General features: G+C 52.2%; 2 protein-coding genes across 5 annotated transcripts in view; both read right to left on the reverse strand.

Moving 5' to 3' along the window:
* RNF130 (ring finger protein 130) overlaps window positions 1–3,582 on the reverse strand; it is a 48,730-nt gene extending 45,148 nt beyond the window's left edge. For 2 of the 4 annotated variants that reach the window (XM_075164755.1, XM_075164753.1), the window contains exon 1: window positions 3,017–3,580. In XM_075164755.1, the coding sequence (XP_075020856.1) occupies window positions 3,017–3,281 (265 nt within the window). In that variant the 5' untranslated portion in view covers window positions 3,282–3,580. Of the gene's footprint in view, window positions 1–3,016 lie in introns of all 4 variants that reach the window. The other 2 variants (XM_075164756.1, XM_075164754.1) reach the window with 2 other exon arrangements.
* A 4,284-nt stretch (window positions 3,583–7,866) lies between these two features.
* The window catches only part of FLT4 (fms related receptor tyrosine kinase 4), a 59,296-nt gene continuing 41,602 nt past the window's right edge, over window positions 7,867–25,560 (reverse strand). Inside the window, exons 12-30 of the mRNA XM_075164757.1 lie at window positions 25,424–25,532; window positions 23,945–24,304; window positions 23,549–23,695; window positions 22,748–22,879; window positions 22,360–22,466; window positions 21,922–22,057; window positions 21,008–21,112; window positions 19,340–19,453; window positions 19,034–19,122; window positions 18,591–18,738; window positions 17,923–18,017; window positions 17,454–17,576; window positions 16,915–17,026; window positions 16,446–16,545; window positions 15,847–15,952; window positions 14,810–14,949; window positions 14,006–14,126; window positions 13,138–13,223; window positions 7,867–11,733 (exon numbers count right to left, since the gene is read on the reverse strand). Of these exons, the coding sequence (XP_075020858.1) occupies window positions 11,514–11,733; window positions 13,138–13,223; window positions 14,006–14,126; window positions 14,810–14,949; window positions 15,847–15,952; window positions 16,446–16,545; window positions 16,915–17,026; window positions 17,454–17,576; window positions 17,923–18,017; window positions 18,591–18,738; window positions 19,034–19,122; window positions 19,340–19,453; window positions 21,008–21,112; window positions 21,922–22,057; window positions 22,360–22,466; window positions 22,748–22,879; window positions 23,549–23,695; window positions 23,945–24,304; window positions 25,424–25,532 (2,550 nt within the window). The 3' untranslated portion in view covers window positions 7,867–11,513. The remainder of the gene's footprint in view (window positions 11,734–13,137; window positions 13,224–14,005; window positions 14,127–14,809; window positions 14,950–15,846; window positions 15,953–16,445; window positions 16,546–16,914; window positions 17,027–17,453; window positions 17,577–17,922; window positions 18,018–18,590; window positions 18,739–19,033; window positions 19,123–19,339; window positions 19,454–21,007; window positions 21,113–21,921; window positions 22,058–22,359; window positions 22,467–22,747; window positions 22,880–23,548; window positions 23,696–23,944; window positions 24,305–25,423; window positions 25,533–25,560) is intronic.

Genomic DNA, 25,560 nt, shown 5'->3' on the forward strand with positions numbered 1-25,560 from the left:
AAAGGAATTAGAAGTGGAAGAATGGAAGAGAGACTAGCAGAGAAACTCTGCTGCTATCGTGCACTTAACGCACTTGGAAAGAGACGCGTACGCAGGTGCTGTATTTACACCCAGCGGACGACTGTGACCAACAGCTCTCTGGAGCTACACTTTCACAAGTCACATTCACAAGCGGTCACGCGAATTACTGCCATATCACTTCCAGGGGAACATTGCTTTTGAAAGCCGTATCAATTTCATACAAGGGTCTATAAAAAGAACAGGCAAAGAGTTTTAATACGTGTATTAACATGACAAGGTTGAATTCGATTGAAGAAATTCTGCTAAAGAAACAGGAGAAGTGATCGAATACTCCATTCTGCACTGAGATTTAAAGGATGGGTAATCACATGGGACTGGCAACTTCAAAGCAGTATATAAAATACCGGACGTATTCAAGAACACAAGTTAACAAAAAACACCGCAGAGCACAACATTTAAAATCACAGGCTGTGCTGTTATAAATGGTGCATGTTCAGCAGCAGATCGTTGGCCCTAAATCTTGAATTAGTAAATTCATTTATTTCCCTGCAGGCAATGAATAAGGGATCTTAACGCAGCATGCAATAATGTGACATTAAGGACATTTCAGCTCTAAAACATGGATGCCCCAGTCTACACCATCAAGGTGCTAACAGATCACCCACGTTCATGGGAATTTCAAGGGATAGCCCATGAATGGGCGAATGCTTGACATCAAAGCAGTTGCAGAGTCAGGGTATCTTCAAACATAGTTGCTAACAGTTGTAGAGTCCTTTTCTTCTTCGGGTAAGTGAGAACTGGGGTGGAGCATTTACTGCTCTAACAGCAGAGGCCGGTGCTAGCTACTCGTGTTAAGAGCTATTAGAAAAAAATATTTTGCAAACAAGTTCTACAGCAATATTAACAGGCTGATAAAAAGGCATTAGAGCAATTACTTTCAGCAAGACAGCATTGTCTTTTATCAAATCTAGATATAAAAAAGTGGAAGAATATAAATACAAGACCCTTAAGCATTCAAGAACATCTTAACTAAAAGCATAAAATATTCCAATCTTTCTTACTACATGAAATATTTTTAAACCACAAGGTGTGCCTTGGCAAAATTAAAACAAAATGTATACTATACAACAACCTACATAGAACAATTCAGAAGAACTTTAAAGTAAGACAACTGCTGCAGCATTTGTTTTAACAGTTTTCTGTTAACAAACAGAAGGACAAAACTGAATCTCCCCAACAACTGATGGCAAAGTTTTAATGACTGCAGCGTATCAAAACTCCAGAAATGGAGGTCTGCAATTTCATGATTCCTGACGTGCTTTCTCACTGAAGTTACTCATCATACAATACTTACTGCTAGTAAGGTATAAAAATGCTGTTTATGGACTGCTCAGAATTTTATTTAGCTCTTCTCTCATTATTACCTTCCAGTGAAAATGCTGTCAGCCTCTCTCAACGTTTTAATCATACTTCAGTGAAGACCATATCAGAAGAAAGCAGAAAAAGCTACAGAAGCAGGTTAAAAAGTAATTAATATCAAAAGTTTTTCTTGACAAATAATGCAGCTACTAAACAAATCAAGTGTTTTGATACCTTGCATATATTAAAAGGTAGCAGTTTTAAAAACCTTAAAAATACTACTTGCAATAACAGTGTTTACGTGCCTAACACTCTCAGGACAGCCTCCTGATTTCATATGGCGGTTGGGGTGTGTGTGTCCAAGTGAGGAACGCCGGGAAGCAGGAGGAAAGGCTGAGCATACTTGATGATAGCTGGCTCCGAGAGCATGGTGGAGGTCGGATGTGAAGTACAAATGAAAATCATTTTACAGTAGACTTGCTCAACAATTTCATTCTCACTCTTCCACCCAAAATATGCTATATTAATATATTCTAGTTAACACTTTGTAAAGCTAATGAAACCGAGCTTCAACGGAACTGGCAAGCATCTGCTGATGCACAGTCTGCTTCATATGTACTAGAAGCTTATAGCAGGCTGCCTAGCAGGACGCATTTTCTTCTGAAGAAGCATCAAAGTATTCTCCTGATCTTAAGATTTGGTAAATTCTCAAAAGCTTTCAATAATACAGTAGTTCTGTGTTATCAATTATTTTAAAAAACTCTTAATATTCACCACTTAGAGTCTAGTTTTAACTGACTACATTATTTCACTTAATGCATTATTCGGAGGTTTACTGTCCAGGAGACAGGTTGGGACCACCGTGATGCATCAAGAGGTCCATTTCTTAAAGGTGGCAGTTTAGATAATGTCAAGAAGGGTTTTCAAAATAAGATACTACTAAAACCACATCATTATGACTGAAGCAATTGGTTTCATTTCAGGCAAAAATCAAGACAATACTCTCACTTGTTTAAACTAGTGTTCTCTATAAAACCCAACGTTCGTCAAAAAAAACATTGATGGACAACGGCTTCACTTAATTAAAAGAAAACTTGTTTGGAAGCACTACACAGCGTCCAGCACTACAAACAAGCGCATTATGGACTGGCCATGCGAGTGACAGCCTGATGGCTTCAGTCCTTCCAAGTCTTGATGGACAGCTTAAGCAGCATTTTTAAGCAATGTACACTGAACAATCACGACTTCACGCAGCTGCAAAAGCCATCCAGATGCGTACCTATCACAGTGAGATAGCTATGCAGCTGTTCTGAGATTCAGGGCAACGCTAACCAAATACTGTTAACTATCGCTACCGATTCTCGGTAATTAGTTTAGAAATAACACCTTTACCGCTCAGAATGACTAGCCTACTGGGACCCAGGCTGGAAAACACATTACGCTTTGCAGAGCGTTACCGAAGCCAGCACTCTCAGATCATGGATTACTGTTTTCTCATTATTTTCCTCTGGGCAAGTTCTTCCTCCTCTTTTGTCCGAGCTCTCTAGGAAAGTCTGCAAAGCTCAGACAAAGGCCAGCCACCCAGTAACGGATGCACCCGACTGCAAGCGACCGACGGCTGCGAAGGAAGCCTCACCTCCGTTGATGGGGACGGGGGCCACCAGCAGGCCCTTGACCTCCACCTTGGGGGAGTCCTGCCCGTAGCGGCCGCGGTCGATCCTCAGCAGCGTGGGGCCGCCCCGCTCGGGGCTCAGCACCGTCACGTTGATGAGGGCGGTGTAGTACGCCTGGCTGGCGTTGTCGGCGCCGGCCGGCCCGAGCCGGCAGTGCCAGAGCAGCAGCAGCAGCAGCAGGACGGAGGAGCCGCCGTTCCGGTGCTGGCGAGCCCACCGCCAGCTCATCTTCGACTCCGGGCGAGCCGACGGCCGTCTCCGGTTGCCTGCGCCGCTCCCCTCGCTCCCCCGCGGCAGCGCCGAGCCCCGGACGCCCGGGTGTATTTTATCCCATCTGACAGCCCAGGCGCGGAGAAAGACCGAAAGCAGGCGGAGCGGGGAGGGGAGCACGGGCTCATGCCATGGGAGGAGCCAGGAGAGCCGTGGCAGGCCCCAGCGAAGTCGGATCCGCCGCCGCGGCCCCCGGGGGTGGCTGCTCGGGGCGAGCCGCGCTCCGCCGGCCCCTCAGGGCGCCGCGCTCATGCCGCCCGCCCGCCGCCGCGGGGGAGCCCCGGCCGCCCGCCTCCGCCCGCGCCGGGCGAGGGGAGGGGAGGAGGCGGGGGCGGCGCCGCGGCCCCCTCCCCGCAAAGCCCCGCGCCGGCACCGAGGAGGCCGCCGGGAGGAGCCGCCGCCGCAGCCGCCTCAGTCGCGCTCACACACGACCGCGGGGCTCGCCTCGGGCTCGCCGCACCGCCTCGGGGCTCGCCGCCGCCTTAGTGCGGCGGGCGGCGCATCCCGCTGCCTAGGCCGGCGGCCGCTGGCCGGCGCTCCATGCTCGGCTCGTCCCGGGGGCGGCGGGGCCCCCGCGCCTTCCCGCAGCCGCGCCGCGCTCAGCCGCCGGCTCCGCGCCCGGCGCCTCGACTGCAGCCCGGCGCTCCCCACACTGCGCAGGCGCGCCACGCCACGCCCAGCGCCACGAGGTGAGAGGCGGGGCTGGGGGCGAAAGCCACGCCCACGGGAAGGCGGGGCTAGGGGCGGGGCGGTGCTCCCTGGCATGACGTCACCAGGGGCGTGGCGGTGTGGCGGAGGGCGGCCGTGGCGGCGGTGGGAGCTGGCGGGGGGCCCGGTGCCCGGCCCCGCCGCCCCGGTGTCCCACCGGCGTCAGCGAGGAGCGGTTGGCCCCAGAGAGCCGCAGTTCTCCGAGGAACTCGGTGTAGGGACGCGTACGGGCTCCCATGGCTCCTCAGCATCTCTACTCTCCAGATCGGGAGCGCTGACCATCAAAAAGATACGAGAGACGGTTTAAAAGCATGTCAGAAATGGGGGGGAAAGTGCTGCATGTGTGAAGGAGGTGCGGTGTGTTCAGTCTGTCCGGTTAACGCCGACAGGGCTCTTGGGGCAGGAACGGCATAGCCTTCGTGTCGGGATTTGGTCACTCCTACCTGGTTTGGCGTTACTCGCTTTTGGCGTACTAAAATGGGAAATCTTACAAACACTCAAATGTTTATAAATATTAATACCATGAACTACTGTAAAACAGGACCGGATGAAGTACTCTGTCTAACATCATAGTTTTAAGGATTTCAGGCTCTTTGGAGATGCAACAACGTAATGGCCGCCTGGGATTTTGAAAGGCAAACTATCTGAAAATTATTTATGGCAAAGAAAACAAGTACTGCAGGGCTGTGGATTAGGGTATTTTCTAAATTTCTGAACAAATAGCTGTGCTGCTGTTTTTTTGAGATATGGTCTCCTTGGTGACTTCCCCAGCTGCTCGGGAAGGCCCTCTGATAAGCCTAGTGTTTAACCTAAGCATCTCACTAAACTGTTCTCTCTTGGGAGGTTTTGTAGCTTGTCCGTTTGTGATGCACCCAGCCACGTATGCGTGTAAGATAACACCATCAAAGCACAGCCTATTTATTCTGTTGAGACGCAAGCGGAGGGTCTAATCCTTCCCTTGGAGAGACCCGTGCCATTCCCAAGGAAAGCAGCAGGCTTGCAAACCTCCATCTCGGACCAGAATGGACCCATGGGCCCTGCTAAAGGCGCGTAGCATGTGGCTGTGTAAAATCCTCTGAGAAGCTGTTTATGAAAAGCTCTATAGAAATGTCAATACAACCCAAGAAATGTTTCTGAAGCAGCAGCTGAATATTCTGCTTCCGCTGTTGTTTCTTTTTTTTTAATTTTGCCCATCTTGGTAAATGCTGGGTGAGGAACCACAGCATTTAATGGCCCCTCAACGTTTCACCCAACCTTTCACCCCAGCCAGAGGGTGAGAGTCGTGGCAAACACGCTGATACTGCACTGTGCAGGATATGTTTCGGAATCATCATTCTTACAGTGCAGGCAGCAGTTTGATTTCTCAGCACTAAGAGCTCTGCATCATTTTGATGCAAAAAGGGGCCGAGGAGTACTCGGAGCCTGAAGAATTCCTTGCTATTACTGCATCGCCTTTCAGAGAAGGATCTCAAAGCACTTTTGAAAAGCATTGAGAAAACATTCACTGGCCATGTTAGAAGCAAAACAAGCCGAAAGGCCCAGCCAGCGACTTTCTAGTTCCCTTTTCTAACCGCAAGGAAAGGCTGCTGTTCATTTCGCCCTGTCCTGTGGGCTGTGTTTCTGCCGGAGATAGGCGGTCTGCCGAGCTCGACTCCCTGTGAAAGGGCTGCCCGCTTGGCCCCATCTCTCCTCATGGAGCAAGACCCTGGAGGTTGCTCTGTGCCACATGCGGGGCCACCAGCGCTCGGCTGCTCCTCTCCTGCCTCCCAGCCTGTCCTACGGCAGGAGAGGAGCAGCTGAGCGCTGGTGGCCCCAGGATAGGACCCCCAGGAGAGGAGCAGCTGAGCGCTGGTGGCCCCAGGAGAGGACTCCCAGGAGAGGAGCAGCTGAGCGCTGGTGGCCCCAGGATAGGACCCCCAGGAGAGGAGCAGCTGAGCGCTGGTGGCCCCAGGAGAGGACCCCCAGGAGAGGAGCAGCTGAGCGCTGGTGGCCCCAGGACAGGACCCCCAGGAGAGGAGCAGCTGAGCGCTGGTGGCCCCAGGATAGGACCCCCAGGAGAGGAGCAGCTGAGCGCTGGTGGCCCCAGGAGAGGACTCCCAGGAGAGGAGCAGCTGAGCGCTGGTGGCCCCAGGAGAGGACTCCCAGGAGAGGAGCAGCTGAGCGCTGGTGGCCCCAGGATAGGACCCCCAGGAGAGGAGCAGCTGAGCGCTGGTGGCCCCAGGAGAGGACTCCCAGGAGAGGAGCAGCTGAACGCTGGTGGCCCCAGGATAGGACCCCCAGGAGAGGAGCAGCTGAGCGCTGGTGGCCCCAGGATAGGACCCCCAGGAGAGGAGCAGCTGAGCGCTGGTGGCCCCAGGAGAGGACTCCCAGGAGAGGAGCAGCTGAGCGCTGGTGGCCCCAGGATAGGACCCCCAGGAGAGGAGCAGCTGAGCACTGGTGGCCCCAGGATAGGACCCCCAGGAGAGGAGCAGCTGAGCGCTGGTGGCCCCAGGATAGGACCCCCAGGAGAGGAGCAGCTGAGCGCTGGTGGCCCCAGGATAGGACCCCCAGGAGAGGAGCAGCTGAGCGCTGGTGGCCCCAGGAGAGGACTCCCAGAGAGGAGCAGCTGAGCGCTGGTGGCCCCAGGAGAGGACTCCCAGAGAGGAGCAGCCGAGCGCTGCTCCAGGGTACACAAAAATGGGGTATTTCATGAGCAGAGCAGCTTCAACCTCCTCATTCCCCAGATGGGCAGGTCCTTGGGTGGGGAGAGGAGAGTTAAAAGGTCCTTTTGGCTGCTTTCATCCGGTGGTGGAGCTGGATGAAGGGATCGTGCATGATCGTGGATGAAGGGAGATGCTGTAGCTGAGGGGACGTCCCCAGGTCTCCCCACACTGCAGACGGCAACCACGTCTCTGCTGGCAGCCACTCCTCAGGGGACCTTGGCAGACAAATGGCACTGAGGTCTTTGCAGGTCGCCTCGCAGGTGAGAGGGAGCCGTGCCTCAGGTTTCACCCCAGCTCCTGGGGTTTTTTGGGGAAACTGTCATAAATGCATTTATGTTCCATCTCCAGTGCTCCCTGGGCGCGGAACACTTCTTCAGCCCAGATCCCGCCCGTGACTCACGCCTGCCCTTCGCTTTCCCCTCAGGTTTTACAGTGCGGAAGGCCCGCGGCGACCCGCCGCCATCTTCCCGCCCGGGCCCCGGCCGGGCCCGCGGCCGCCGCCGGGATGAGGGCGCCACCTGCAGGGCGCCGCCGCGGTCCCTACGCCCGCCGAGGGGGGTGGCGAGGGCGCTCGGTGCGCCGAGCAGAAGGGGCTGTCCCGGGGGCTCCGCCGCCGTTGGTCCCGCCCGGCGCCCGTCACCGCTGTGCGGTGAAGGAGGGCACGAGGGGCCCGGGGGTCCCCGACTCCCGGGGCCGAGGCGGCGAGGAAGGGTCGCGGATCTGGGGGAGATGGCGGCGGGGCGAAGGGCTGGGCGCTGCGCCGCCGGCTCCTGTCAGCAAGCTTAACCAAAGCATATCCGGCTTCATCATGAGAACAGACCGAGTTTCATCCTGGATGGAAATGCCACAAAGGCCAGCTGTTTCCTAGAGGATGCGGGGAAATGCAAAGGGACACAAAAGTAGAAATAATAAAACCAAAGTGTGCTAATTGCTCGGGCCAGAGTCGGGCTGCCCGGCGCGGCGCGGGGAGCCGGGAGCGGAGTGCTGCAGCACCCGCGGGCAGCGGTGGCCTCCAGGAACCAGGGAGCAGCCGCCAGTTATGACTTTATTCATTTTCACATTTAGATATTACAACAAAACTCGTAATGACAAAGGATAACAAGTACTATAGGAGGAGAGGAGAGAAAGCAGTGTTCTAACTGGTTTGATATATAACCGTGAACTTCCAGAGACAAGACTCAATGTGAGTTATAAACACTCACATACGCTCACTAGTAGGAAAACTTCGCACGTGCAAACACCCAAACACTCGCCCACAAAACACTCTCTCACACGCACAGACCACACTTTTGTACTCGCACATAACCCATGTTGTAACCTACTTGCTTCGAAGGCAGCCCACTGAAACATTGACTGCTGCTGTAGCAACAACAGGTACCAGGTTAAAATATTGCAATATAAATGAAGTGTTACTTGATACACAGGTTTTTCTTCAGACACACGTGTATTTGCAAGTAGGGGACCCAACGCTTTGTTTTCATGAGGGAGGAATGTCCTCTCAACACCAACACTTTGTAAGGAAAAATGAGACTGCACATAGACCGGGAACAGTCATTTTAAAGGAGGAGGATGATAAATAGCTTAGCTTCAATGTTGAGTTCCAGTAAAAAGCCCAAACAATACACAATAGAGAGTGCATTGTGAACGGAGCAGGCACAATTATCGAATCCTGCGTTTTAAAAGTTGAAATACTCCCTTGTTGCTGTGGAAAGACAGACAACACCGTTGCCTCACATCTTAAAAGCAAAACAGACCAGCTTCATTTCATGCTCATGCTTATCTGGAGACTGTAAAAAAAAAATGCCAGAAGTAATGCAAGAGTGTGGGGTATCAGGTTTGTACACTCTAATTTTAGTATACTTTTAAGAGAGCGAAAGTACAATTGTCTCAACAGCTCTTCAACATCCCACACTACAATTGTTCTTCATCAGCAGGAGTGTCTGAAGAGGAGCCAGCGTTTGCTCATATCATGGCTGCATTGTTCATGCAATGCTATTTGACGCACATACAATAGGATCTGATTCCACCCACCCATCAAGATGGTGCAAAAGAGAGAAAATAAACTTCTGTGGAGTCGAACGATTTGAATGTTCAAAAATCAGATGTCACACCAGTGCTTTCCCCAGAGTGAAGCAGGGGATCGTTAACAATGGCTCTGATGAAGTAACGCTTCTCCACAAGGATGCTCATGAGCAATTTACAGCTGAACCTAGAGACAAAGTGCAGCTGCCCTGGCTGGTTGGGAGTGCTGACAGATGCCTCGGTCCCCTTTCTGCTGAGGAATCCTGCCAGTGCCCCGCAAGTGTCGGGCTTTGCTGGTACGTTTCTATCCCTCACATATGGACAAGGACTTGCAGCTACTTTGGAATTCTGTTTTTCAACATTGTTTAATTTATAGGCCTCTTTCTTGGGCCCCCTCTCACAGATGGGGCTGTGTTTCCAGGCAGAGAACTGCTTGTGAAGCACTGGAAACAAGAGAGCCTGGGTCCTATGGATGCACATCACCAAGCGATCAGCCTGAATTTAGCTCAGCCATCTGTCACCTTCCACCCACACGAATGCTGGTGGAGACCCCTAGCAGCATGGGGCACATGCAGCTTTCCTTCTGTCAAGGGAACCACCAGTTCAAAAACCAGGGCAAGATGAGGGCAGGAGAATTTGGTCTGGCCTACACCCCGTTGGCTGTCCTACTTCCTTGGCCTGGCTCTCCGGCATCTCCTGCCAGAGGATTCTTACTGAGTCATAACAATTACTTAAAGATGCTTAAATTCCTGGCAACTTCAGGGGACACCAGTAGAAGTCAGGGAATTCATTGTCACATGCAGTTTCCAGTTCCACGTCCTGAGCCAGTTTGGCTCAAGCTGGTCCGGTTTTGTGCCTCTTTTCGCCATGGAAATCATAGCCATGTCATCCTACTGACACGAAAAGGGAGGGGAACATTGGGCGCTCTGCACAGGCTTAGAGAATCTGAATGACAGGCATGCTTTTCCCATGTGCTAAATAAATCTCCCCATTACACTTCTGTGGAGAACTATAATTAAGACTTGGGAAAGTCATCTGTAAGGACTCACAGACTCACGTCAGGAAACGCATGAAACCCTCTGCTGGAAAAGAAATAGTTTGGGAAAGCAGTACGTCTGACAGGAAACACAATTTTAGAAGTCCAAACCAAACCCTTGGCTCTGTGCACAGAGGTGTGGCCCGCAAGCAGAAACTCCCCAGTGCTGAGATGCCCTGGTGCAAGGAGCTCTGCCAGCCACGGGCATGTGGGAGAAGAGATGATAACAAGCTGTTCAGACGAGCTTTTTCACCCAGACTCCTCTGTCGGTGATGTAACCGTGCTCTGTGGCTGAGCTCTCGGATTGTGAGCAGGATGGAAAGAAGTAGGTGGGAAGTGGTGAGGCAGCAGCACAGAAATCTGTAGAGACGGGCTGCAGAGGTTCACCGGAGCTCTGAATTCACGGCCCAAGTGATGAGATGTTTCCTCAGCAAATAAATGTTTCTCAGTCCCCCAGAGACAGGTACACTGTGCTGGTGGCTCTGCAACAGAAACTGGAGAGGAGCCCGTTGGGCAGAGTGTGCTGCCTTAGAGCCAGGGAACTAGGGCGGCAGGACTGTCCATCCAGGAGAATTGGGGCTTGAGCCCTGGCTGGGTGCTGCCCTCCATGTGCTCAGTGAGGCCAACACACACGGGGATGCAGCCCAGGGCACCTCATTGCTGGAGCTCTGTTCCTTCCATTGTTTCCTTGCAGCAACTTGAAAATAAACATTTCACTCCCTACCACTTTGATCCTTTTCCTTCCAGCAAACAACCCATTTTTGCTCTATGTTTAGAAGCCAGCTGAAATTAACACAGCTTTGCTTTAATTTCTCACTTGAGCAACAAATGATCTCAGCACTGCTCTGGGAAAGGGGAAAGGGAGAGCAGCAGATCTCTGAGTAACCTGCTCTCAGTACAGAGTATATAAAACCCCATTTTGCACAGGGCCTGCAAAAAGAGTTGACATTTATCTCACTGGGAGACTCTAGCCATAAGCTGATGACCTACTCAGCACTAGCTGTGTTGAGATGGCTAAAATAATCCCGGTGATAAGGCAGATTGACAGGTTTCCCCCCAGCAGAGATGAGAGGCATGTGGGTGTTGCTTGCAGAAAAGATGGAGAGGCTGGCACCTACCCAGAATGAACAGTGTGCATGAACATTTACAAAGATCCCTCGGGATCTCTCCATACACCTCTTTAAAATGTCCTGCTCTTGCTGCTAATACCACTAGGGATTTCTTCCCTTTGATTCTGCTCTGCAGCTCAGCAGCTGACATCATGAGGAGAGGAGAAGGAAGCAATCCAAGGAAAAACATTCAGGCTGCACACCAGGAAGAAACTTGAGACTAAGACAGATCTATTTATATCTGACCTGAAATGGGCTTTCTGAATGGGAAGCTGATCTGAGTGGAGGCTGGATGCTAGGCAGAAGGTGCTGTAGTGCTGAACATAGGCACCCACTTGCTGGCAGAATGCATCTGTCTGAGCCACAGGAAGAAAAGAAACACGAGGAATCAGTGAGGCGCTCTCTCCAGTCCTGGCACAGGGAAGCTGCAGCTGGAGGTGCTGCGTGGGCCATCGTGCTGCGGTTCCAAGAAGGTCGGTGTTCCCCATCCGTTCGGGGTAGGTTCCCTGCTGGGGTTGGGCATAGGTTGAAGGAGAAGCTCTGAGTGACCCTGATGACATGCTTGCAGGGTGTGAGAGGATGCCTCAGCAGGCACCTCCAGGGCCTGATGCCATTAGTATTGCTCGGAGAAAAAGGAAGCGTGGAGAGTGGGGGGACTGGCCCCCTCTCCAGGCGGGGTGCAGCTGCCGTCCTCAGAGTGTTCTGACAGCTCCCCGTATTCACTGTTGTAAAAAGTCTGGCCTCCGACTTGGGACCCGTACGATGGCCGACATCTGCCCCGCAGGTCCGACTGTTCCCCTGGCAGTTCCGCAGTTCGGCTGGACCCTTTACTGCTGTGAGAGAGAGAGAGACAGAAGATCAATCTGAGCACTCCTGGAAAGCCTCTGTCCTGCTTAGAGAGATCCCAGCCTCAGGAAACATCATCTGCTAATGCACAGGGCAGAGGCAGGGTCAGGAACAGACCTACACCTCCATTTCAAAACACAACACCAGGCCTTGCTCTAAACCTAAGCACAGCCAGTATGTTTTGTGAAAAATCTGCATATAACTCGCGACAGAGTTATTTCAGCTCTTCTAGATACCTTTGGGATGCCCAGGGAAGGGTTGGGACCCCAATGAGCAGGGAGAGACAAGAGACATTGCCTCAATTGCTTCTAGACCTGGCAGGAGTAACAGAAACTGATACAAACCAACAGCCAAAATGGGGGAAAGGAAACGAAGGAAGATGATGAAGAAGATGTGGGAGAAAATCAGCAACCTCATCTCAGTGCCTGCCAATACCAGGTGACTAGCAAGATGTCACAGGAGCAAGGGCAGGGACACATTCAAGGAGAGGTTTAAGGGCAATGTTTTCCAGGAGACGGGACACCAGGTAGCCCATGGTGTAGGAGACAACAGGAGTGTGCCTTAAGGAAAAGAGGACAAGGACAAGAAGCAGGAGACAGTCTGATACAACAGCAGAGAGGCCACAGGGCTATGGCTAAGGGAAAAGACAATGACCAGTCTGATCTGATGTTCGGAGGCAGAGGAGGTGAGGAAGAGTCTTGGGATTGGCCTTGTCTACACATGAGCTGACATGGTTCGCTCAACACACTGTCATGAAGACAAGGTCCCAGCCTGCTCTGGCACCAAGCAGAGATGAGCTGGACAGGTTCTTGCCCCGTTTCCAAGCCTGGGGCAAGGACATAACCATCCATAACATCCTCGGCCTCGAGAGTGCCAGCTCAACCTACCAGGCTCAGTACTGGCATGTGGGAAGTCCTAAGGCCTGTACCATCCCTGCAATGCCACATCAGGGCCCTGTACAACATGGGTCAGGGCTGGGGGAAGGAGGTGGCAGCCGCATAGTTTCCATCCATCCCACCTGCCACTGCCTGAACAAGCCCTGATGCATTTCACCAGAAAATGTCAATAAGCATTAAGAGTCCTATTAACACCATCACTCCACTGTGCCTCATTATCTTAACGGACACATTCTCATACCCTGTGGAACGTGTCTTGATCAGCTGAATGGGCACAGTTTATATTTTAAACCCTAGGAAGCAGCAGGCAGGTCTGTTCTTTGTGCGTTTTGCCTCTCATTAATGTGTGCATGGACTTATCTGGCTCAGGGCCCACAGCCCTGCTGCTGCTGAGAGCCCCAAGAGGCATACCCTACGGGGAGACACCAAGAGCTGCCTCCTGGTCTCACTGCATTTGGCAGCAGGAAGGTCTGAGTGGCTAGACTTAAGGAGTACCTGAATCCACCTTCTTTTCTGTGTCGGTTTTCTATCCTCTCAAATTCCTCAGATGCCAGAACCATCCCACTGTCTGTTTGATTGTCCTGGAAGGAAGCAACAGGAGTTATCAGTAGCATCCCTGTCGGCTGATCAGAGTGGGAAGGGAGGAGGAATCATACAGGAGATGAGATCATGAGTATCTATGATGGGAAAAAAGGAGTAGGAGCACTTTACCAGCATGCTCCATGGTCTTGCTGGAACCGATTTTCTTAGGTGCCTTCTTAAAAGCAGTACGTACAAAGGTAGGATTTGTGTGTGCAGTTCAGTGCTACTTTTGGGGAAAAAATGAGTGCTCCCTGCCTGGAAGATGTATTACCATCAAATCTGAGAGAGGTGAGATTTTCCTCTGAGACTAAGGGAATGACTTAAGTTTTGCCACTATAGAAGATGTAAGTACCAGCCCAGTTTAGAGAGGCCAGGAGGGCTCCTACTGCACACGGCCATGTGGGTCAAGATAGGGGAGGTGCAGACAAGCACTCTGGATTTACCTAGTCCTGGCTGGATTTCAGTATGCTTAACCAGGCCACGTTTACAGATTTGAGAAGGGTGAAGAGCAGGCTCTTCTCTGAGGTCCTTTATCGTCCTTGCTTGTAGATCTAACCTGCCTATTCCACACTCAGGCAGTACGAGCTGGCTGTAGAGAAACCCCTATGTGCCAGGTGGAGAAATGAACGTGCATAGGACTGGACGGACTGAACAGGAATGACACAGACAGACTGACATTAGATAGGAGTGATCTTCCTTCCACAATCTTAACAGCAAAGGTGTCAGGAAACAGCTGAACATTTCTTTGCCCCCTGCTCAACCCCACTCAGATGCTACTCACTGGGTGTGCCTTGTACATTGTATGTGTCATGGGAAACTCTTCAAATGTCTTTATCCTGGATGGACACCTGATCTGATTTCCTCCCGTCAAACAACCAGGGAACGAGACACAGTTGTAGTATCTGCCGACAGAAGCATACTGTATTTAGTAAAACCAACAGAGTCAATGTCCTGAATAAACAGGACCTGAACCCAACCTCCTCTCCGTGCAACCGAAGTATGCAGTGAGGCGGATGACCCAAATGGTGGATTTTGGGAGGGGAATAGGGTCACCTTAGGCCTCTTAACCCCATACTTCTTGTGCAGTGGGGAGCACCTAGACTTCCTGATCGAATCAGGCCCTTACTACCTCTCCACTCTGGATAAGTAATGTCATGTAGATCCCAGGCGTCTCACTATCACAGCTCCCGAGAGACGAGAAGCCTAGGCCTAATTGTTTGGGTTAGTTAGGAACAGGCAGGATGAAGCTCCTGCACTAGCAGAAGGGCAGCTGACACCCTCTTTCCTCATCTACCTGACGGGCCATGATGCCTTTAGTGAGATAAGATGCTCCGGCAGCATAGCTGGAGGCAGGAGAAGGAATGCCATAGCCTTACGCATCAAGGGCTCTTTCTCATCAGCAAAGGAAAGTGATTTTGCTTTTATAAGCAAGATGCTATGGCCTAAATACTTGGATGGCACCTCATCACCTGGGATTTTTCCAACCTCTTGCTACCGGGTTCACCCCATATCGCTCAGGCTCCCTTACAGCTCAGGCTGCTGGCTGCCTGCTGGACTCTCTCTGCCCTTTTTAGAGGGAATTCACCTTGCTGCTAGGCTGTGGCAGCGTATCCTCATGTCAAAGTCCTCTTCATCTGAGTTTTGCTGGGCAGAGGAAGGCACCTGGGAGAAACCATCATCTTCTGAGCTGTGAGAGTCGTTCAGCGGGATGTAATCCTTCCCTTCCTGGTAGGAAGAACAGTGAGTGGCCTTACAAGAAGGGGAGGGCTTTCCCACAAGCAGAAGCTGTCAGAGCTGGAGAGAAATATTTCTGGTTTCTTTTGTTTCTCTGGGACAAAATATCTGGCTGGAGATTTCTGTGCTCTCTACGTTAGTAGCTGTGAGTGTTGCAGGTGCATGGAGGTGGGTGTGAGCAGGAAAACAACCCAGTCCTACAGCACCTACAGTTCTGTAGCCTACATGGACAGAGCACTGTGCTCCGGGGGCACATCATTGTGGCTTAGTCATGCCTGTGCTGGGATCCAGCGCTGAAAGATTAAAATCAGGGATGTCAGGATGAGACCAGTACTCGTATTTAAGCATTTAGCTATTGTCTTATGAAATGGAACATCAAGAAAATGTTAAAATCAGAGCTGCATGCTCATCGCAGTTAAAAGTCCTAGTAAGTTACTGCATGGCAGCGATCAGTAATAGTTTCAGAGAAATTTGTATATCTGACTGCTGTAATGGAACAGTTGTTTGGTTCACATGGCCCTGACATTTAGATCTGAGGATAGAGTTTCAGAAACACTGGTGAAGTCCTGGTTTTCATTATGCAGGCGTGTGGGAGGCAGTAGTGCCAGGGCCTTTACTCAGCTGAAAAATTTCAAATAATCATCTGGGGATTAGGATGGAAATACTGGAATGATGACTGAGAGGGTACCCGCCCTGCAAGGAGTGGAACTAGATTAGGATGCAGCAGGAGGGCTACTGCAGAAATGAGCTCTACAGTCGCTCTGGGAAACAGACCTCTCTGATCTAGGAATCCCTATGTTATCCCTTGGCCTATGCACATCAAGGGAGCTAGCGGTGGGAGAAGAAAGAGCTGTCTGGAACTGAGCAGGGACACAGAGAGGTTTTCACCTGCTGGACGTTTTCCTGAAGAAGGTTCCCCAGTATCTCCACCAAGTCGGAGAAAGTTGGTCTCTCCTTGGGATCACCGTGCCAGCAGCTCAGCATTATACGGTAACTGCCAAGAAGAGATGCTGGTTTTATGCCACAGAAACCCCCTCCTACCCCTCTCTGCAGCTCCCACCCATGTGGTACCCACTGGGACAGCATGTACCTGACAGGTGCACTGTGAAGGAAAGCTCGCCACCCCCCAGCACATTGGCCATGTGGACCTACTGGAAGGGGGTTCGTTCATTATGCGCTGAATATAACAGTGCACAAGGAGCTAATCCAGATACCTCTGATACCCTTCAGAGCAGGAAAGCACATTGCCCACTTACAGACCATCTCAGTGTGGGTATGTGAGGGTACCTAAATAGCTCTGATTCGAACCCATCTGGCTTGCCCTCCAGGCAGCTGCCCTGCCTGGCTCATCCCCCACCCCGGCTGAAAGGTCTTTGCATCCCACAGAGGGGCCTGTCCTGCCCGATGCTGGGATCTGGGAGGTTTCTACCATCCCACAGAGGGCTCTTCTCTGACCAATGCTGGGATCTGTAGGGTTTCTGACTCACATTTCTGCTGTGGCATACTCTGGGGCTCTCATCCTGGTACCATCTTTGAGCCTCTGGCAGAACTCCTCGTTGATCTGGACTCCAGGGTATGGAGATGCCCCTAAAGGAGGTTCGAAGGGGTGGGAGCGTGAAATGTGCCATCAGAAACCAGTCCTTCTGAGACTGCCCTTCCTCCCAAAACACTGGGAGATGTGGTCACTTCTCATACACAGCCCAAGTCCTTGGTGCTGCCTGAGACAGGCCCCTCCGCCTCAGTGAGCTGGAGGCCACCTCTGCATGCCTGTCTCCCCATCACCCTGTTCGTGGGTGGATATGGCCTCCGTATTTTTTTGCCTACCCTGATGTCTCTTCCCATCACTCCTTAGACATGCTTCAGAGCATCAAAGCCTCCTGCACAGACTTACCCACCAAGCTGCTATGTGGGAAGAGAGGTGTCCCTCAGCAGCATGTGACCCTCATTAGCACTCACCTAGAGAGAAGATTTCCCAGAGGAGGACCCCAAAGGACCAGACATCACTCTGGGTAGTGTAGACCTTGTCGAAGATGCTCTCTGGAGCCATCCACTTCAGTGGGAGACGGGCCTGCAGGAGGAGGAGGCAAGGCACAAGGCGTTCAGTCAGGGACATGTCCCAGGACAGCCCTTCCTGTAGCAACGGGATGAAAGGGATGAAAGTAAACCAGAGCCAATAGCCCTGCTCCTCTCTCCGTGGAGGAATGGAGGTTTAGTTAGGCAAGAGGGAGGGATGGAGACACTGAAAGGGGGAGGAAAGAGTAAAAAGAAAGAAGAGTAAGTTAATGACAGGCTGAGGGGCAGAAGGAAGGAGACAGAGGTCTGCTAGTGGAGAGGAGAACACATACATCACAGGGCCAATGGTTCCTGGTCCCAGCTACACAAGTGGTTCCACTCCTCCTTTTTTATCTTTTCCTCAGTTTATTCCATCCCCAGAGTAGTTTATGAACACCTCAAAGGGGCCTAATCTGTATAGAGTTTGAGAAGATGGCACTCACACTGCCTTTCCTGACATAGTCGGGGTCCTTGTAGATGTCCCGGGCCAGGCCGAAGTCACAGATCTTTACCACGTTGTTCTCTGACAGCAGGATATTGCGAGCCGCCAGGTCTCTGTGGATGCACTGAGGGCACACGAAGAGGAAGGGGCAAAATCAGAGGGACAGGAACCACCATCAGAAAGTGCAGAGCACGCCCCTCCCCTCACGAACCTGAGCTGTAATGGGGGAATGGTGGAAGTGGGAAGGAGCTAAAGATGGAAATTTCAGAGGGAGATGGTTACGGAAAGGATGAAATGCCAGAGGACTCATTTTCTATCTTTGTGTACACAGGGCTACCTCAGACTTCCTGAGAAGTGTGAGGCAGATCACTGAATCTCTCTGCGTGTCCCCTGTAAAGTGGCTGTAGGCAGGCCTTCTCTGGTCAGGCATGCACAAAAGAAGAGGGGAGCGAAGGAAAGGGTGAACTCACCTTTCGGGATGCCAGGAACTCCATGCCACGTGCTACCTGGAAGCTGTAGCAGATCAGGTCTTCCATTGTCAAGGGACTTTGCCACAAGTCATCCACTGTCCAGGAGTACAAGACAAATATTAGACAGTGAGCGGCCTCTTGTCCTCCTTGCCGGTCTCCAGGACTGTGGGATACAACCAGCCTCTTGGTGAGGTACCAAGTCTTCAGTGCTAACTGGAATAACCAGCTCCCCTCTAGGATTTTCTGCTTAGGTGGCAGAAAGCACATGGCAGGAACCTGCTCAAGTGTGAGGAGAATGAGTCCAGCCTCCAGCACACATCAGTCAGACAGAGTTGTGGGGAACAGGGCTGGAAGGGACTTTGAAGGTCAGCTCATCATTCCCGTCCTAGGGAGGACCCACTGAGATCCCCCTCAATTCTCCTTTCTTTAGGCTAAAAGAATCCAAAGGGATTTAATCCTTCCTTCTGGGTTTCGAGAGTCTATTACAAGAGACAACAGATGACTGTAATAGCCCTGTTCAGGGAATTGCCATGCAACAGTGGAGTGATCAGCTCCAAGGCTGGGTCCCAGCTCCCCAGTGTCATGCCCTACCCATTCCCCAAGCTAGCCAAGCCTGGCATTTTTTTGGTGGGCCAGGTGAGGAGCCGCTGCCAAGGCTGGAGTATTACCTTCCTGGATCGGCTGCGCTGTCTGGCTCTTGTGCATCAGAAAGCGGTTGAAGATAGCGCTGTCGCTAGTCCCAGAACGACTCCTCCTGTCTGCTCGTACTGCCTCCACGATGGACTGGACCTGAATACGCAGCCTGGGAGACTTCTCCTGGCAAGGAGACCAAAACAAAAACCTCAGCAGGCAACACACACCGTAACCCCTGCACCCACGAGCTGCACTGTCTTTTCCTGTTTTAGACTGTAATTCTGGTCTGGAAGCACCTATCTTCCATTGCAGAAAGAAATTACTTCCCTGATGTGCACATGAACCAAGATCACTGTGTAAAGTTGATCTGCTGCTAGACAGACGATGTTTTTGTCCCATTGTCAGATCATGTTTCAGGCTACACATCTTCCTTCCCTAGACATGGGACAGGTCCCTAGGGGCAAAGGAAGCTACTCACCCTGTAAGGACTGAATCCTTCCCGCTTGGTCCGCAGGTAGTTGGAGAGGTTTCCATACTTGCAGAACTCAACAATAACCATGAGTGGACCTGGCGAGAAGACACCAAAGGTCAGAGGAAGAGGTAAGGGCTTGGGATGGTCAGAATTTGCCCCGACTCACGTTATGTGCAGCTCTGCTGAGCTGTGGCACCTGCCCTAAGTACACACAGACATACCAATAACATCCCCACATGTCCCTGTGGTCACACACATGGACAAGCACTGATCTCTGGGAGCAGGCACAGCCTATTGCCCTGGGATACTTACCATTGGGTTTGGTACAGGCACCCAGCAAATTCACCACATTGAGGTGATTCCCGATGTGAATGAGGATCTTCAGCTCTGACATCAGTGCCTTGTGCTCGCTTGCGGTAGCTCCCTCTGGAAACACACAAACCATGTCATGACACTTCCTCACAACTTTTCACTCCCCCTTGCCACCCTTCTCTTAGCAGAGTGTGAATGTGAGTCTTGCTGAGGAGGCTGTGACCCCAAAGCTTTGGTACATTTTGTTATTGCATGTTTCCATATGAAATGTCAGAGCCTTGTCTGGAGCTCCCAGGATCCCTGCTGTAATGCGTCGGGGTGCTCCCTGCAGGTGCAGGGACCCAGAGCAAAGGACAACACAACCTGTGCCCAACAGATTTTTTCTTATGATAGTTGTGCAGGGAAAAAGGCTTACATACATGTTTGAACCTCTGCCCTTTTGGCCTCCAAACAGAGACAACGAGCCATAAAACAATTTGAAGGAAAATTAGAAACAAAAGGCATCTGAGTCTTTTGATCATGACTGAAGATAGGAGCTGTCTCAGTTCAAACCCAGAATATCTTTTTATGGTTCCTCTCCAATAGCAAACACAGTGTTGTGCCCCTCCCAGCTCTCTGTACTGCATTTTCTCTCTGAGTGCCTAATTCGCACCAACTCTTGATTCTCTGTTTTACTCTCAGGGTTTGCTCTCTGTTTTTTTGTGCCTTTTTCATACTTCTCTGCTTCCCCATATGCATTTTGCCTTACTTCGGAGTTTGTAAATTTAGTCTGAGAGAGAGAAGCATCCTCCTGAACTGCAGCTGATGGGCCAGGTGAGAGCCATGCCTCAAAGGACTGTAAAGCAACCCTGCATGGCCAGGCTTCCCTCTGCAATTTCTGTGCAGATCATCTGCACACTTGCAGTGGTAAGTGCTGCTGAGATGAGCCATGGTTCGGCTTCCGCATACAGGCCACTGCTGGCCAGAGACTGCCTCGGTATTTTGTTGGGTGTCAAATTACACATTAGAATAATGTGTAATAATAATGTAATTAGAATAATGTTCTGGATGCCTGTTTGAAAGCATGGTTATAAAAGCTTAAAATCTCACTCTGGATTGAACAGGCTTTGGATGCAAAGCCAATTTAGCCCTCAGAGCTGGGTGAGAGATGCAACCTGCTTCCTTACCCAGCTCTGAACCTGGCCCATAAACACGAAATACAGGCACATTTGGAAGAAGGCAATTGGGAGCAACACTTCCTTTAGTGACCTGCCAAGGAGGGGTTCTGGATTCTTGTTTGTCCTTTGAGACAGACTTCAGTCTTTGCCTTTGCAGACAGCTAAACTTCCTTGAAAGCCAAGTTCTCCCAGTTCCTGCTGTCTGCTCTGCCACTTGCCTCCCAGTGCAGCTGAATGGGGCTAAAGTATCCACGAAGGGAGGCCAAGAGGATCAACTGTGTTGAGGCCAAGAAGCCATAAATTAAAAGGCTGGCTTCAGCTCCTCTCCCCTAGTTCAAGGCTAGCTCAAGCAGAAGCACCCAGGAGTGCTTGTGGGAAATAAAACATTTTCCAGGGCCTTAACAAATGCCTTATGCAAAAGATAGGCATTTACAGGGTGGACATTCCCTGGCAGATGCCTCATTCTTTGCTGTCCACGCAGACTGCATATTCTGCTTCGCTGTCCACATACCTTTCAGCATTTTGACTGCTACGGTCTCACAGCTGTTACTTTTATTGATGCCAAATGCTGATGCTTCCACCACCTTCCCAAAGGCACCATGACCCAGGACTTTACCTATGGGCAAGGAGAGAGGCAGTGTGAAGGAAGGCAGGTGCAGCACAGGCAGAATGGAATGAAAAAACAAAAGTCCCAACAGGAAACCATGGGAAGAAGAAAGAAAAAACATCAGAAAGGAAAAGGAAGGAGTGGAACATGTGCCCTTCCCAGGTGGCTGCTTGCTCTGTCGGTGAGAATAAGAGAAAGGATGATGGGAGGAACTGAGACAGAGCTGGCATGGACAAAGCAGAGGAAGGAAATGGCCCTGCAGAAGTGAGGGGCTGTTTGTTGCCCTCGAGCAGAGCGTGTGGGAAAGGTAAACATGACACCTTGACACAGAGCAGCCAGGGCTAATGTCACTGCTCTGTGTCTCAAAGGTAGTCTGCAGCCCTTTTAACCCTCCCAGACAAAGGGAAGAGACTGCAAGTGGGTCTCTCAGCATGAGGAGGATAAATGGATGCAATCCCGGCCCTGAACTCAGGGTACCTGCCATGGACTGGGCTGTTCTGTCCCGATTGCCACTTGGAGAATATGGGGATGTGTTTTAAAGCATGCCCAGAGGTCTTCTGGTCTCAGTGATGCCTGCGTGGGTACACTGGGAGAATCTGCACTTACAGTTGGTTCAGACCTGTCCATAGTCAGACCCAAAGAGATTGCCCAGGCACAGCAGGGCTTTAGGGACAGTCTGGGGAAGAAGATGGGAGGCCTGAGGCAGAGAGAAGGCATTGAATACAGAGAGGTGTGTAAGAAGCCCGGAGGGTGAGTTTGAAGGGCTGGTGGGAAGCCCTGGCTGCAGCGCGCAGTGGCAGGGAGGGGGTCCAGCTCACCTAGGCGCAGGCGGTCTCGTGGGAACTCCCACTTGCTGGAATCATAGGGCAGGTACTCGCACTGCTCCTCCAAGGGCACCTCGCCAGGGTCCATGATGATGGAGAGGTAGCCCGTCTTGATGTCTGCATGGGCAGGCTGCAGGAAGCAGCCAACACAAAGGGTGAGGAGATGCCCTCCCTGCACTGGGTGCTGACTCCCAGAGGGGATTTTGTTCCTTTGCCTGCCTTGACCTGCTTCCCCCTGGCAAAGGCCATTCCCTGTCACCTCCTTTACCACAGCCCTTATGCACCCTGTCCTTGGCAGTGAGAGCGCTTGAAACAACACTCAATCACCTCCTTTTAGCGGGTGCTGTCATACAGCCCCACATCACAGCAATGGTGTTGCCCCACGCCCTGCTAAGCCACCTCCCCTGCCCTGGGACAGAGACAGTCACGTACCCTTTTGATGTTACAGAAGATGAGGATGAGGAGGATCCAGAAGAAAACAGCGATAACCCCAGTCCCAATCAGGATGACAATCTCCACATTGGTCCTGTCATCAGAGCCTGTGGGATGGGAGGGAAATTGTAACTTCGGAGATTCCCATTCCGTGCCCCAGCTCAGCCGTCCCTTGTGGCCTATTTCAGGATGTGGGGAGACAGGGAGGTCTGCCTGAGCTAAACATGCTCTGGACTACAGATCCTCTTGTGAGAGCACCATGCCACCAGCAAGGCCTAGGGGCTTTCACTGCCTTCCACTGCCTGGTGTCACAGGGAAGAGGCATGGGACCTTGGCCACACTCCTACTCCCCCCACTTCATCCCCAGGGCTGCTGTGGCTGCTGGTACCTTCCACGGAGACACTGGCCGAGGAGTTCACACAGCCCTTCGCATTGCAGACGCTGCACAGGTAGAGCCCAGCATCCTCTTCCCTCACCCTCTGAATGCTCAGCCTCTGGTTGAAGTCCGCCAGGTCAATCCCTGTAAGGCACAGAGGGTTGCGGTGGTCACTCACAGGGAGGGGGGGGGATTAGTACACTGGACTCATTCAGGCTCAAAATAAGGCTCCTATTTTTTGGCTAGTTCATTTTAGATGGCAGAATGAAATTGCACCAGCTGGTAGAGGCTCTCTTCTGTGGCCTGATGGCCCTAGAAATACCCTGGAGGGGCCCTCCCCAGGCAGTGTATGGAGGGAATGAAACGCCTGCAGGCAATGCTGGATGGGGATGGTGCCCAGGCAGTCCAGCTGGTGTGTCAAGCTCTGCTTCAGCTCCAGGACCTGTTCCTTTCCCTCTGCAATGTGCCTGGATCCTTCCCACGTTCCTTCCATGGGATCTGGGTTGGTCCCTGCATGAGCAAAGATACCAGGCACTGGGCTGGGAGTAACAAGATGAATGATTTATCACTCCCTCTCTGCTCTCCAGCTGAATGTGCACATGCACAGACAGTGCTGAGCCAGGCCCTAGGGCATAGACTTGGCTGGTGAGACTGCATCAAACTGGGATAGAATATGATTAAACCCAGAGTTCAGCCAATTCAGAGAATGGGCGCCTTTGCCCGGGCACAGCAAGTCCCATAACCCGGCGGTGTTCAGCTCTCCAGCTGCCAGACATGATGTCCTGCCTTTGATTCACCCCCAGCCCACTGTACCTGACACTTCTTCCACCAGTTTCTCATCTTTGTACCAGCTGATTTCAGGAACATGGTTGCCGTCCACCTTACAGCGCATCTCTATGGAGTCGCTGACATTCACCCAAATGTCTGTCAGGTTCTGCTTGAGGCGGGGGATCTCCAGGGCTGGAGGAGCAGCACAAAGAGGAGGAGGGGAAAACGAGAAACTGATTGATCAAAAGAATATCTGTGTTCCTGGGGGCCTTTGGGTCTCTGACCCCTGCTGAAGGGTGTCTTGAGAACCCAGGTGCCCTGCCTTTGCCACCTTGAGTTTAGCTTGCTTGCGTGGCTTCCCCTGGGGATGGACTGGGAAGCTGATGGCAGCAAGAGCACCAGCTCTCCTCCGTCACTCCCGCCTACCCTGTGGACCCTCACCCTGTACAGAGATGTATTTCTTGTGGCAGTGCTTCTCCCTGGTCTTCCGGTTCTGCACCTCACACACATAGTCTCCCTCCTCGCCCAGGGAGATGTTGGGGATGGTGAGCAGCAAGGTTGCATCGTTGGAGTCAGGCTGGAAGCGCAGCTCCCCCTGCATCTTGGTGGCGTAGTGGTGGACATTCTTGCAGTCCAGCACGAGGGGGTTGCCCTCCTCATCATGGAGCTTGGAGAGGTTCAGCCGATACCATTGCAGGTTCTCATAGGTATAGTTGTCCGCATTGCAGCTCAGCTGTAGGTCCTGCCCCTCTATGGGCTCTTCCGAGGGCTGGGACTCAATCTCGAACCCGTCTGGAATGGCTTTCAGGAAGGAAATGAACATGTGAATGAGTTTTCACGGCTGAGCTGCCAGACACAATGAAATTGTCTCCTTGGGCTCAGCTCTCTGAAACCCACCGTCCTCAGCCAGGGTAAAGGAAACCAATCTAGAGCAGAACTGCGACAGGCAAACTGCCAGCAACCAACAGCTTAAGCCCAGGGAGTGCTAAGGGATATGCTGAAGTCCCAGGGTCAAATTAAGATGGTGTCACAAGTGAAACAAGTCTGGGAGGTCTGAATTAGGCTGTTAGTGCTCTCAGCTCAGCTGCAGCATTCTGGATTGCACACGTGCCTGCTTTTACAGATGCAGGCAGTTACACAGCCAGGCTGGACAACTGCACACGCAGCGCATCACTGGAGCAGCGACTGCAGATGTTCATCTGCCTCCACAAAAGCTGGTGGCTCTGACAGCACAGGTACTCCCTATGAGGGCCATGAGCCCAGGCTTCTGGGGTCTGTCCAGAGAAGCATGAAGATAAGCCTCTGCCGTGCCCTTGCTGGGCTCCCTGTCCCCAGCGGACAGGGACAGACTCCCGCCAGCACGGGGTACCGCTGGCAGGGAGCTTATGCAGCCCCATGTGGGCCACGACTCCAGCCCACACTGCTGGGTCCTGGCTTCTACACACTCAGCTTCCTCCCCCCACCAAAACCCCGTGGGGACCCTGCCGGGGGGCTCGGGCCAGCAGGACCCTGCCTGGGAGCGGGTCGGGCAGTGCCACTAGAGGATGCTCTCGGACCAGGCACATCCCCAGCCCAGGCAGCTGCCTGCGCCTGAGCCAGCAGGACGTCCCCAGCCCAGGACCTGCCAGGGCTGCTCCAGGACCCGTGCCAGGGCTGCTCCAGGACCCGTGCCAGGGCTGCTCCAGGACCCGGGCACAGGCAGCGCCGGCTCATCCCCAGGTCTGCCTGTGCTGCCTGCTGCCAGAGCTCCAGGCCTTTGCCACTCAGCAGAGCTCTGGGGCAGCCCTGCTCTCCTGCTGGCTTCACGGTCACTGATCAAGGTGCTAACTGTGAATGACAGGACCCGGCAGGTCTAGAGACCTGCCTATTTCAAGCAGAGAGCTGGCTGATGCAGGTGGAAGGGATGTCCGCAGTACTCACTGGTCACATAGAAGTAGATCAGCCGCTCGTCTCGACCCACTTTATTAGAGGCGATACACTTGTACATGACTGAGACGTTGGCCTCCTGGATGGCCAGTTTGCTGACTGTCTGATGGGGGAAGAGAGCATAAGAAGGA

The sequence above is a fragment of the Calonectris borealis genome, chromosome 15 (genome assembly GCF_964195595.1).
Source record: "Calonectris borealis chromosome 15, bCalBor7.hap1.2, whole genome shotgun sequence".
NCBI classification, from domain to species: Eukaryota; Metazoa; Chordata; class Aves; order Procellariiformes; family Procellariidae; genus Calonectris; species Calonectris borealis.